The sequence below is a fragment of the Amphiprion ocellaris genome, chromosome 1 (assembly GCF_022539595.1).
Source record: "Amphiprion ocellaris isolate individual 3 ecotype Okinawa chromosome 1, ASM2253959v1, whole genome shotgun sequence".
In the NCBI taxonomy this organism is placed as follows: domain Eukaryota; kingdom Metazoa; phylum Chordata; class Actinopteri; family Pomacentridae; genus Amphiprion; species Amphiprion ocellaris.
In genome coordinates this window covers 7186612-7200686 of record NC_072766.1, presented here as the reverse complement: position 1 = coordinate 7200686, position 14075 = coordinate 7186612, and the positions used below count along the sequence as shown (strand labels likewise).

Sequence of the window (14075 nt, the reverse complement as noted above, 5' to 3'; positions counted from 1 at the left end):
GATACATGACAGGAAAATGTAGTTAGTTTAGTTAGTGGAATCATCAGACATAGTTACTTTACAAAACATGCAGCTTTTACTTGTACAGACACATAAACAAGCCAACTAAAAGGAAAGATAATCAGTTCCAGCATTTTAAGTACTGTTAAATAACGTCACTTTGCAGCTCATATTACCCAATCTGTATCTGTTCTTAGCTTACTAAACAAAGCATCATGCAGTTCATAGTGAAAAAGGACGACACAAAGCAGAGGAGAATTTTATTTCCTTTTTGATTCAGGCACCACATGGACACCAGAGCCTTTTTTTCCACATGTTTCCAAAGACAAGACAGTCCCAGAGTAATCAGGAGCATGTTGGGTTGCACCTGTAAATACCATGTCGTAGATCTAAATTTGGACAATCAGCTTTCTCTATAAATGGCTGTCGACTCTGGAACACATTACCAACTGCAGTCTAACTGATCACAGATATACGGTCTTACAACACAAGTAAACCCGCTGAACCCTAAACAGTTTTTGGGCATTTTTTTTTTTTTTTTTTTTGCTCCTGTCACATTTTTAACTCACTGCATGCTCATTTTTCACATTAATATAATACAGAAACAGTACAACTGTGGGAATGAAGTAGAGAGGACAGGAGTTGGGCAGGGTTCTAATGTGAGAAGTCATAAAAAAGACAAAAAAACTGTATTTCTATGTACAAAATTTATCCAGGTGCTCCAACTGTTCCCAGTACTGGAAATACTAGTGGCTCTACATACTGTAGGTATTTTACTGGTTCCATTTTTATTTTGTTCCCAGACTTTGTTTTGTGAAAGCACAGCCTCCAGTTCAGGCAAGTTCAGTTAAAAAGTTCCTGAGTTTTTGTCACTTGATGTTGGTTGCAGCTGAGTCGCTCATGGCTTCACAGTCATGCAGGGAAATGCAGAATTTTTTTGTTTCATACAGAAACTACTATGTTGAATAAAATGATTTTGATTAAATATTACAGTTTTGAGCTTAGAGTAGGTCAACTTTTCTGACGGAATGGCACATCACAAATAAATATGTCGACCGTAGTTGAAAATCTGATGATTCTTTCCCCTTTATTCAGATTTTTGCTCTGATAAATGTTTCAGTTTTGGTAGTTTTTTTTAAAGATAGCATAGGTTTTAATCCTGCCACCAGGTTTTAGGTTTCAGAGGATAGGCAAAAACGAAACCATAGTTGTGTCCTTTTTTGCTAATTATGCATATTTTTTGTCCATATGCACTGAAATTACTATAGTTAATTATAAGTATTTAATTGTATTTACATGTCAGCAGTGTATTGGGGGTTTGTGAGAATGAAACCTGTATTGGAGCTGCATTGTCCCTATCAAATATAACATAATCTAAATCTAGACTGACTATATATATGATGTCTTACCAGTTATTTAGGCAGGTATCATGAGTAGTAAGCGCTTGTTGTTGTTTTTTCTCCTCTCTAGTCGACCAGGATGTCCGATACACTGCAGTGAGCAGTTTCATCTTCCTGCGTTTCTTCGCTCCAGCCATCCTCTCACCAAACTTATTCCATCTACGGCCGCACCATCCAGTGAGTCTGATATTTAAAACAAACACACAACTAACACACCCACAAGTGCATTTCTTCTTCTGTGTGCTGACGACAGTATTAGTTCTCAACTCGGTAGCTTTTGATTGCATCACATGACCTTCCTTTTTTTTCTAATCTGTCTTGTTGATTCTTGACTTTGGAAACAGTATATTTTTTTGTTTATGTGATCTAACCACATTCGGTTACGGCTTTAATTCTTGTTGCTAATAAATTCCTTTTGTGATGTTGTCGAACAGTACAGCTAAACCCTCAACATTTGCTTCATTCTGTTTCATTCCATGTCTTTTTGTGTCCACAGGATCCCGCCACCTCTCGAACCCTAACCCTAATCTCCAAAACCATCCAGACCCTCGGAAGTCTCGCCAAGTCTAAATCTGTGAGTTTCTCTGCTCAAAGTGCATTTTTACTCTGGACTTGATTTGAATTTCAGTCTAAACAGTTAAATTCAAACACAACTTATCGATCTTTTTCTCATTTTGTCGCTCTTTCTCCCCGCACTGTTCTTTTGTTTCCTTTCAAGGCCAATTTCAAAGAGTCTTACATGGCTGCATTTTACGACTACTTCAATGAGCAGAAATATGCAGACGCTGTGAAGAATGTGAGTGTCCGATTTCTTTTTCTTCTTCCATGTGGTGAATCTTTGCAAGCTTGAGTCACAGGACACGATCAAAAGGTCGTTTTGTTTTGTATGTCAGACGTATATAGATAAATTCTGATTCATAGGTCATGAAATGTGTTTTTGATTGATCGGAAATGAAATGAAGCCTGAAAATTTGAGTTGTTGGGAAAAAAATGAATAAAAAGTTACCTCCATGATCAATATTTTGATATTTGACATCCTTCACTTCCCTTCACAGTTCCTGGATCTGATCTCCACGTCTGGAAAATGGGATCAGAAGAGTATTGAGACACCAATCATGCTCAAAGAAGGGTAAGGAGTCGATTTAGTGTTAAATTTATTTTCATGGAAAGGAAAACCCCAAATTAAAAAAATTTATGACTATAAACATTTTTATTAGCTATTTCTATGAGATCCCTCATTTGTGATATTTGATTAATTTAGAATACTTATGCAACTGTTATTTGAGATCATAGTTAAACTGTCTTGTCTTCTGTGGCTGTTATCATTCTTCTTTTCTGGTGCTAATTACACAGCTTTAATGTTTGTCTGTTTTTCACCTTATTAAGCTCATCCTGGCTTCTTCTTCTTCTAGCTTTAATAACACATGCAGAGAGGTGTAGATGAGAAGACTAATATCACTCACCCAGGTCTGAATGATAAATATAAAACCACAGATTGGAGAAGAGCTAATTAGCTTCTGCATATAGTTTAAACCGTGATGATGAACAGTCACTGACTTCTAACACAGTGTCAGATAAATCAAGATTTTCCAACACTGACAGTATCTCCCACCTGGTGAAAAGAACGCCAGACATATTGAAAAAATGTTGGCACAGTGGCTGGAAAGGCAACTTTGCTGGCAGTTGCATCAAAATAGAATTGGATTTGTGCACTAATGCAGTCGATTTGGGCAACTTTATAGGTGTTACACTGTGGGTTTTGCACACGTAACACATAAATTAGATAATTAATTTATTTGTATGGTGGGACGGCAAGATTAGCACTGGAGCTAGCCGTTTTGGAATAAGGCCTGAACACAATTTTGCAGTATTTTGTGCATGTTTAACCCTGTAAGACCCAGATATAGAAAGAAATTAGCAAAAAATTAAATAAAATAAACCAAAAAAATTGTATTTATAAACCCAAATATAGAAAAAACATGATCAAAAAATTAAATAAAATGAACTAAAAAAATTATACATGTAAACCCAAATATAGAAAAAAAATACCAAAAAATAAAACTAATAATAATAATGATATTATATAAACCCGAATATAGAAAAAAATGAGCAAAAAAAAATAAAACTAAAAAATATAAATAATAGTAATAATATATAAACCCAAATATAGAAGAAAATGAACAAAAAATAAACTAAAACTAAAAAATATAAATAACAATAATATATAAACCGAAATATGGAAGAAAAACTGCAAAAATACATAAAACTAATATAGAAAAAAATGAGCAAAAATTGTATATATAGTAGAAAATAATGTTTTAAAAAAAATAAAACTGATGCTGTATTTCTGCAGCAGTTTTTACAGGGTTAACAGACTATACTGTATATAGATTGTTCAGTAGTCAGTTTTAAAGCATTGGTAGGTGGATTCTGTTACTTTTGAGCTTCATACTTCCAATCTTTATGCTCAGCTAAGCTAACCAGCTGTTGGCTGTAGCCTTATAATGAACATGCAAATGTGAGAGTGGCAACAATCTTCTCATCTAACTCTCTGCCAGACAGCAAATATCCAAAATGGTAGTCTTTAAGGTTGCAGTTTCAGTTCCAAAGTGACATGATACATCTGAGGCAGTAAACCAAGGCCCTTTCTAACAACAGCTGGGCTATTTTAATGCTATTCCTAATGAGGCTGTAGAGACTAAGAGTGTTTCCAGCTGTCAGTGGTTGTGCCACTGCCTCACTCATCCACATCCCCACCCTCTCTTGTTTCTGCTACCGGGTGTAGGAGTGTAAAACTCACTATAAAGAGGGTTGATGGGAAGGGGTCAAAAGGCACGAAGGGCAGGTAAGAGCTTCTCTATATAAAGGCTTTGCCCTTGTGACCCTCCTCCTGTGTGTGCACCGTGACCCCCCCACCCAAAAACCAAGCTGGCCATTTTCTCTCCCGCCAACATCAACATGTGCTACAGTAGATGCTGCTGCACTTTACTTTATATCTGGTCTGTATTTAAGCAACCTAAAAAGGTATTGTTCCACTATCTGTCACTGCACGTGTTAACATGGGAGCAGACTGATGCCTGCAGTGACTGTGATGGTATAAAGTAAAGTGTGTTCTTTTAACCCTGCTTACCTGGGAGGTGTCACTACCGCTGATGGCCCATCTCCTCCTCTCCGTGCCAGATATGCTTGGTGTGACAGTGACAGCAGGCGTTGGTTACTGTCCAAACATGTCTGGGATCTCATATTTGCCCACATCCTGACCCTCTTATACCTTCTGTTCAGACCGTGACCATATCATCGCCACACACATTAGGCGTTATGGCAGCACGTTCTCCACTCTGCAGCGTGAAAGGAGTACAGATCTTATTGTGGGACAGTCGTAGCTGTTGTGTTTGTAACCCTGGTGCTTCACATTGCTTGTATCCTAAGGTCCTCCAACTCTAAAACAAAAATATCCTGCTGTTCACTCTCCCTTAAAGGACCATACTGGTGGTTTTACATGTTTTAACAACAAATAGTGTATAGCTCACATCACTGGCCAATGTTTTTATGGATCGATTTCAAGGTGCAGGCAGGTATTGGTTCCACTTATTTCAAATAACTTACAGAGATCAGAAACTTCCCTGAAGAAATCTAATCCCTTATAGTGAATTATTGTATGTAATTATTCATCATTAAAGAATTTGGAATTTCAAAAACACTGCATTCATAGATGTTGACTGAAAATCAACGGTCAAAAATTATTTTCAGTCAAACTACTGATTATTTTCTAAATCAGGCAATACTGCGATTTATAAAATACAAGACAATAGTTACACAGATCCATGCAACTTTCTCTCTTCTTCTGCTTAGATAGTTTTCAGTTTACAGTGAATCTTTACACTGGAAAAGCTGGAAACAAACCAGGAAAATACTAAAACATCATATATTATCTTTCTGTTGTACAACTAATCATTTGATCCACTTGTTTCAGCTCCAGTTTCTTAAAAGTAGAGCTTGAACATGGACACAATATGAGTTGTTCAGTGTGATATATCAGCTATTTCAAGTTTCAAGTCTCTGCAAGTTTATTTTCATAGTATGCTGAAATAAAGAGAAACCAGTGGCTGTCTTCAAGGTTGGAAATTAGTCCAGAATTCTGTTGTGATCTGGCGAAAAGTCAGTACACTGATTTATACACAATTTAAAGGCAATGAGGTAAAATATGCAAAAACACTGGTACCTTTGATCATCTCCTTTTTGACTCATAGACTGATATATCTATGAGTGATGCACTGAAGTGTTTTTTTATGTACTGCAGAAATCAGTTCAATAAATGCCAGCATGTAAATGGATAATAAATGTAGATTTCTCACTGCACAGGAGTTCAAAACAAAACTGTTTACGAATAATTTTATGTAAAGTATCTAATTTCTGCTCTTTTGGTTGCACACTCTTTATATAAGGGATGCATTGTGTTGAAGAAATAAAAATACTGATATGTTTTATATACTGTTTCTGTGAAACTTGAGCTCATTTGTCAGGTTTTTCAGTGGTGTTTCTCTTTCCCGTTTCTTGCCAGATTTATGATAAAGAGGGCACAAGGGAGGAACCGATTTGGACTGAAGAACTTCAAGAAGCGATGGTTTCGCCTCACCAACCATGAGTTTACCTACCACAGAACGAAAGGTAGGGTCAGCGGGTTTCTCCGGATCTTCTTGCATTGTTTCCTCGCCTGTTTATGTCATTGTGTGTGTTTGTGTTTGAATCAGCAGGAGGGCGAGAGAATCTGCTGAGCGTACGTTTAGTCTGCACACTCATCATCCAACACATGTGCTGGAGATTAAGTTACTGAGCAGGCAGCACGTTCATGCATCCAAACAAGCTCAGTCCAAAACATACACACATACTGTTGTGAAATTTCCTTACATACAAATTGTAAGCAGTTTTACAGTGTGTGTTTTCACTTAAGACTTGGAAAAAAATAAGAGCCTTCAAATTAGCCCAGGGGCTGCACAGTGGCTCGGTGGTTAGCACTGTCGACTTGCAGCTAGAAGATCCCTGGTTCGTGTCCCGTTCTTCCTGAGATCTTTCTGCATGGAGTTTGCATGTTCTCCCTGTGCATGTGTGGTTCTCCGGCTTCCTCCCACAGTCCAAAACTATGTTAAGGTTAATTGGTGACTCTAAATTGTACATAAGTGTGATTGTTTGTCTCTATATGTAGCCCTGTGATAGACTGGCTACCTGTCCAAGGTGTCCCCTCAGCTGGGATAGGCTCCAGCCCCCCCTAGTGACCGGGGGACAGAGTGATGTATAGAAAATGGATGGATGGATGGATTTAGTCCAGTATTATTTGTGCTGCTACTGGATGCTGATAGAGGAAAGTGATGAGCTGCAGACATGTAAAATATATTGCAGGTAATGGTTTAAAAAGACACAAAGATCTTGGGAAATTGTTAAGTAAATGTTAAATTTCTGGAAGATTATTTTTCTTTCTTTATGTAAAGTTAAATTTAGAGTGTAATTCTGAATTATTTGGAAGCCTGATATATCGCAGCATTTCTTATTATAAACTTCCATCCATCCATTATCTATACACTGCTTTACCCTTTGATACACAACATGGGTCAAGAGATACCCATTTTCCATTGAATATGGGTCACTTTTGACCCAGGTTGTGCATCAAAGGGTTAATCCTCAATTTGGTCACGGGGCTGGAGTCTATCCCAGATGACTTAGGGCGAAAGCAGGAGACACCCTGGACAGGTTACCAGTCCATCGCATATCCATAGCAGGCACCATATACAGACAAACAATCACAATCACATTCACACCTATGGAAAATTTAAAGTTACCAATTAACCTCAGCAAATTTTTGGACTGTGGGAGGAAGCCAGAGAACCCGGAGAAAACCCACGCATGCACAGGAAGGACGTGAACCGGGATCTTCCAGCTGCGAGGCGAAAGTGCTGAGCCACTGTGCAGCTCTTGTTATAAACTTGACCAAAATTATAGAAAATGTTGAAAATTCTGTCATAATTATTGATATAACGGAGGTTTGATCTCAAGGAAGTAAAGATTTATTATTTTATCTACCACCATGCTTAGCATGTTGCAATGTATACTCTTTTTTTGGAATCATAACCCAAAATCTAAACATACAGACATGATGCATACATTTTTAGGTGCAGTGTGAATTATACTTTCAGGGATTTTACCTCCTTTGAAGCTCATTGCGAATAAACATGTATAAATCCATTTAGAAATCATTCAAAAGAATCCAGAACTTGCTGGAGAGTCGCCGTATTTGTACATTTTCTTAAGTATTACTGTAATCCAGTGATAGTCCTCTGTAAATTTGTCGGCAAGTCTCAAACAGGAGCATCTAATAGTTAATATTATACATACTTTTAATGGAGACAATTTGCCAAAATGCTTTAAAAAACAAAAACAAATTTAAGACAAAAATGGGGACATGTAGTCCACAACTACACCAAATTATGGGAACTGTAGCACCAAAAAACATGATTTTTATATCACTGTAAGAACTGACAGGCTCACCAGAAAAGGGATGCTCTATTGATTCTAATGGCAGACCGACACATGATCTCTTCTGCTTAAGTCTAGCTGATAAATGTGATCTTAATTTCAACCATTCATGTAAATTTTGCCTTTTCCCATGTCTGCTGTTTTCCCCATTACCTCCAGGTGAGGGAGCTTTGTGCAGCATTCCCATAGAGAACATTCTGGCTGTGGAGAGGCTGGAGGAGGAGTCTTTCAAGATGAAAAATGTGAGGACCACACACAGCAAACCCCTATGAAATACTTGGAGCTCTCAGCATTTTGGCACAGATCTCTCCTGCAAGTATTTCGATTCTCCCCTCACTTCCCTCGCTGTCCGCTTTTCCCCTCCTCGCAGATGTTCCAGGTTATTCAGCCAGAGCGGGCACTCTACATCCAGGCCAACAACTGTGTCGAGGCACGTGACTGGATCGACATCCTGACCAAAGTCAGCCAATGCAACCGCAAACGCCTGAGCACCTACCATCCTTCAGCCTACCTCAACGGCCACTGGCTCTGCTGCAAGCTGTCAGCAGACGCAGCCCCGGGGTGCACGCCCTGCACCGGGTACATTAAGTTGTTCAAATCTATCCAGCATCAGGTCCCTTGTTTCCACTCGCTCCCTCTCTCATTTCCTGTATGCATCTATTTTCAGCGGTCTCCCGGCAAATATCCAGCTGGACGTAGATGGAGACAGAGAGACTGAGAGGATTTATTCCCTCTTCAGCACATACATGACCAAACTGATCAAGATGCAAGGTCAGACTCCGCAAAGGGTGTCTTTATTTGTGAGCATGCATGCGTGTGATTGCCTGTTTTCCACGTTAGTTTCTGTCATTCCGCCTCTCACTCTGCTGCCCGTCGTCCCTTTGCAGAGGCCTGTGGCAGTAAATCAGTGTATGACGGGCCCGAACAGGAGGAGTACTCCAGCTTTGTCATCGATGACCCCCAGGAGACCTACAAAACCTTGAAGCAGATCGTGTCAGCTGTGCAGACCTTGGAACAGCAGCACACCAAGTACAAACGGGACAAGTTCAAGAAGACAAAGATAGGCAGCCAGTAGGTGTTTTGGTGTTTATTTGTAGCTCAGATTACAATATAAAACACATCTGAGGAGGATCTAATTCAGTACAGAAGGACTTTTTTTGGGCCAGCAGGTGGTGCAGTCATACAGCCCATAATTGCTTGTTGTTAATTTAACATATATAGAGCATGTTAGACAATAAATGTTGCACTTTTACCATTTCAAATAACACTAACATTATTGATATAATCACCTCTTTGAGCTTTCTCCTGGATTTTCACTTCAGTCCAGTCAAATTAGGTTTTACTTTGGACTTTGGTGCATATATTTACCTCCAGCTTTGCATGTACTAATAGCAAATAAACACCATCTTTCTCTTTGTTTCCTCAGGGAGCATCCAATTGGAGACAAGAGTTTTCAGTGCTACATCCGTCAGCAGTCCGAGAGCTCCACCTACTCGATCTAGCCATGGAACTGTAAACTGTTTCTATGATGCCCAGAACCAGCAAATTTTTCTTTACTGCAAAAAAATCCATCCTATCAAAGCTCGGTGGCTGTGTAGATGGACTTGTTTTTGCAGTGTCTCAAAAGTGCATCGCTCCAGATTTGGAGAAACAGACCTCAGACCAGCAAGAAAAAAAAAAAGGAACAGTTGTGGAGGGAAAGGAGGGATATGAATGAAGAAATCTTCACACCGTACATCTGTTTCCTGTCTGTGATGTGACGAGAGAACAAACGTTTTCACTGGACAGTTTTTTGACAGTGACCAACACGCACTTTAATCGCCTCCAAATCTGGATGATCAAGCCTCGCAGCACACTTTCAAAAAAAAAGCTTCTTTTATCTGTTTTGATTTGTATTTGGTTATATAAATGGTTGTTGAAATGTTCCATTGTATTTCACGTCATGACAGACCAAACTCTAGACGGAAGGAAAGACTGTAATTTTCCCCTCTTTGGGTGGTGTTGTTCCCATGTATCTTTAATTCTTTTTTAGCTTTGCCCCCCTCTTCAGCCTCCTCAGGAAGGCTGTGAAGGTCGAGGGGAATCAAGAAGGGATCGTCGGGACCAAGCACAGCCCAGAGCAACTCGATGTTAGCTATCGAAACTCACTTCACGCACAATTTTACCCTTCATTTTTTAATCTTTATCAGCAGTGTGCTAACCGATGTATAGGTTCAGGTTGTCATGTTTCATTTGAAGCCTTGTTCTGTTGTGGTTGGATATCGTGCCCGTGTGTGATCAATACCCACATTGAAGGAACAGCCGACGATTTTTTCTTTTTTTTTTTTAAACCTGCTTACACAGAGTGTTTGTATGCTGCTTGAGAGTATGTTGCTGAGTTCATGGATGTAATGGTGTAGCTTCTCTGATTAGTGGAACACATCTTGACTGTGATTATAAATTAGAGTTTGTTTAAGTTCAAAACCATTTTTTGCAGGGAAGAATTAGTTGATAAACTAAATAGATAAACCACTACCTGTTGCGATTTAATACAACAGCTCAGCCATTATCTTAACATAATAATGTTCAGTTTTTGTTAGCTTTGTCAGAAATACATATATTTAATTATATGTTAGTTACTGGGCTCAAAATTAGAGGTGTTGGTGGTGGACTTTATATTAAAAGAGGCTTCTATTTTTCCTTATTTACATACATGAGAGGGGAAAAATTTAAGAAAACTTTTGAATATAATGCGGTCCAGTACAGCACCTCCATGACAGTGTTAAAAACTTGCATCAAAGGCAGCATAAAGAAAGATCTTTATTGCAGAACAGCTGCGTAGGTTATGTAACACTGCACAGGTGTTACCACAACCTCACTGAACCTATAGACCCTTCTGACCTGGAGGTCTGGAGCCCAGCTGGAAGTCTAATTTTGTTTGGCATGCACATATATTATCAGTGGATAAATGTTCCAGAAAAGTGTTTTTAACCATATTGTCATTGTTGTAGGTTTATATGCGTCGAGCTGATGCTTTCCCTGACATCCAGCATTTTGCTAAGATGATCATTCAACATACACTCAAAGGCATCTGCTTGTTTCACTCTGTGTAAGTAGAAAAGTAGTCAAAGCTGAGCTGCCCCTTCAAATATCACAAAACAGCGACTATGTGTTAGCACGTAACGGGGGTGTTTTTTTAGCTTTTCTTCTAATTACTCCATATACTAACATTTTAACCAGTTTCGTCTCAAGTTATATTTGTGAAATGGATAGTGTGTGACTGATTGTGTCGCCCCGTTGGCTGCCTAATAACGTGGTTCTTCTGTTCTGTGAGTAGCTCTTTTTTACTTTAGAAAAGCTGCCCCCCCACCTGTATTTTAAAACTTATTTATATGCATTCCTCTCTGAGAAGCTGTCTGCTGTGTGAATCTTACCAGACGGCACCTCAGTTTCCGTTGAAGGTACGGGATTTATTATTGTTAGCCGGTTGTGTTGTGTTGCTTCATGCTTTCCAAAGGCAGACACTGTCATTGACATTCATTTAGCACTCACTCTCGCCAAACCAGTGCATGTGATGTGTAGTTGTAGTCTCAGCGAGCGTAGCCACAGACGACTACAAACCACAGGCAAATTTTGCATTTTCCAGTACGTGTTTATGTAGCCTCATGGGTGTTTTCCGTGATCACAGGATCCCTAACAGTGCCAGTCATCACTTTTCTAAAATTCACTTTTTTGAAAAACTAAAAAAAAAAGAAGATTATTGTTTAGATATGTTTTTTATATCTCAGAACCTATACTGTTTTAAAAACAGCTAAGCAATTATTCCAATGACATGTTTTGGGTTTTTTTCTTTGTCGAATATGTTGATCTACAAACTGTAAGGAAGGTTTTCAACAATTTGACTCCGTTTTCTATCTTCTGAAGTGAATGACTGAGGTGCGTGTGTTTTGTGCGTGTGCATCGGTGTGAACACGAGTGACTGACAAGACGGGTTGTATTGCCAATTGATTTAGCCCAGTGTTACAGGTCAGGAAAAGCAGTGTCACTTGTTAAACAATCACTGCCTGTAATGAAACTAAAGACACTGTTACTCTACTCTGGCCTGATGTAGTGTAATTCCCTCTTTCCTCTTGTATAGAACCACTGTTCCTTTGCCAACATTATTCTCCCCCAAACATTTTATGTACAAAAATGATGAAACATTAAGAGAGCAGTGTCGCTTTAGCCTCTAAACTTTGGTGAGTGCTTGTTTCCACCAGTTACTAACTCTCCTCAGGTTTATGGATAAACTCATATTTATTATAATTTTACAGTAAGAAAAAAAAACCTTCCCAGAAATATTAGCTGACTTGATGCCAGTGATGGCAGTTACAGTAATGGCTACCCCTCCACCCCGAAGCCCACAAAGGAATGACTTATGCAATAATGGTGTTTCAGCATGCAATAATATTAACAAGCCCTCAATAAGCCTGTCAAATTATCACAAATTAACAATGCACACCTGCTGACCTTTTTGCAGTAAAATGCCTCCTCAGATAAACACATATTATAAAGGGAGAACATTGTATTTTGTACAAATATTTTAAAAGTATTAAAATAAGCCTGTTATATGTGTACATAAAACAGCTGAATGGATGGTGAAAATGTGATGTTTTTTTTCCTGAATAACTAAATGAAACCAATATTAATGCAAATGTGGTGTCCGTGTAATTTATTGCAGAAACTGATAACAACTGCACTGTTTCACTGAAGCTATTGTGTTAAAATATGTCAGATGAATAAGTTTAACATTTGTGTTTGTAGTTGCGGTGGGACAGTTACTTTAGGGTCCAGCTTATGGCTTTTATGAATCAGTTAATCCAGATCTTTTAGTGTGACATCCCAGAATTATTAAATAGCAGCAAGCAAACAAAGCAAGCAAATAACAGATTAATATGCACCTTCCAAGTCTGACTAACTGGGATTTTTAAATGAGCCTTTTATTTCCTCAACTAAGTGACATCACAAAACTGATGATAAAAATGATCTTTTTTTTTTACACAAGAGTCTTAACTGTGTATTTACTGTTTATCTCAGATTAATAGTAGTTTATATATAGACCACTGATGTACTAAGGATTATAGGACCCTCAGCCACCTACTCCTTAATGACATAATACCCTCTGCACGTGACAAGCCAGGTGATATTCAGACAGAAAGCTTACATCCCAATGCTAATTTGAACTTTTTAAAAAAAACCTTATTTCACCAGAACAAGGTCCAAAGTGTCATGGGAATGTTAAATGGAGAAACTCAAAGTAAAATGAAAAAGCTACAAGTAAAAAAGAAGGCAGTAAGAAAATTTAATTGCAAAAGAAAAAGGCCAATAACCTGGTGATTGTCAATTCAATTCCAGTTTTTTTTTTATTTTTTATGGCTTACTATTTGGTAAACTATCTTTTAAAACTGCATTCTCATTGAATTCATCAGTGTATTATTAATGTACTTATTGACTGATTTATGTTGCTTTTAACATAGATTTTTAGTTTTAACTATCGTATGGATTAATAATTATTTTTAATATATATTTACAAATGCAAATTTTAAAATAGGACATTTGAATCAATTACTGCATTATTAGAAAATATACTTATTTACTGATTTATGCTGCTTTTACTAATCCCATTTAATTTTAGGTCTGTGTAAATGCCCGAATATTGTATTTAAATATATATTTACAAAACTGTATATTTTTAAATCAAAATTTAAATTTTAATGCCATTCTATATTACTGATTGCTAATTTAGTGTACTTATTTACTGATTAATAAATTCACTTTTTAGAATTCTTTAGACTTTTGATCTCAGTTTGATAGCAGTTGAACTAAGCTAAGCTAGCAGCTGAGGCTAATTCTGCAGAAAACAAAGACTAAAAATATCTTTATTCTGCAGGAAACTGAATGTGTTTTCCTTGAAACTATCTGTTAAAGTCTTTATATACTCAAATATATGTCTACAAAATTGCTATGAACTTTGAGAAGCGAGAAATTTAAAATTATTTAAAAGTAACAGGCGAATATACAGGATAAAGAATGGCGGATATTTTTGCTGCGAGTTGCTAAGCAACAATCAGACCTTCACCCCCTATGATGTTGAAAACGGCTTCTGGGTTTGGGTAAGACTACTTTTCT

General features: G+C 37.8%; 1 protein-coding gene across 2 annotated transcripts in view; it reads left to right on the top strand.

Moving 5' to 3' along the window:
- rasa3 (RAS p21 protein activator 3) overlaps positions 1 to 12601 on the top strand; it is a 50059-nt gene extending 37458 nt beyond the window's left edge. The window contains exons 15-25 of one of the 2 annotated variants that reach the window (XM_055010520.1): positions 1471 to 1577; positions 1897 to 1974; positions 2119 to 2196; positions 2456 to 2529; positions 4186 to 4245; positions 5962 to 6068; positions 8088 to 8170; positions 8299 to 8507; positions 8596 to 8699; positions 8816 to 8999; positions 9355 to 12601. In XM_055010520.1, the coding sequence (XP_054866495.1) occupies positions 1471 to 1577; positions 1897 to 1974; positions 2119 to 2196; positions 2456 to 2529; positions 4186 to 4245; positions 5962 to 6068; positions 8088 to 8170; positions 8299 to 8507; positions 8596 to 8699; positions 8816 to 8999; positions 9355 to 9430 (1160 nt within the window). In that variant the 3' untranslated portion in view covers positions 9431 to 12601. The remainder of the gene's footprint in view (positions 1 to 1470; positions 1578 to 1896; positions 1975 to 2118; positions 2197 to 2455; positions 2530 to 4185; positions 4246 to 5961; positions 6069 to 8087; positions 8171 to 8298; positions 8508 to 8595; positions 8700 to 8815; positions 9000 to 9354) is intronic. The other variant, XM_055010531.1, reaches the window with a different exon arrangement.
- The last annotated feature ends 1474 nt before the right edge of the window (positions 12602 to 14075 follow it).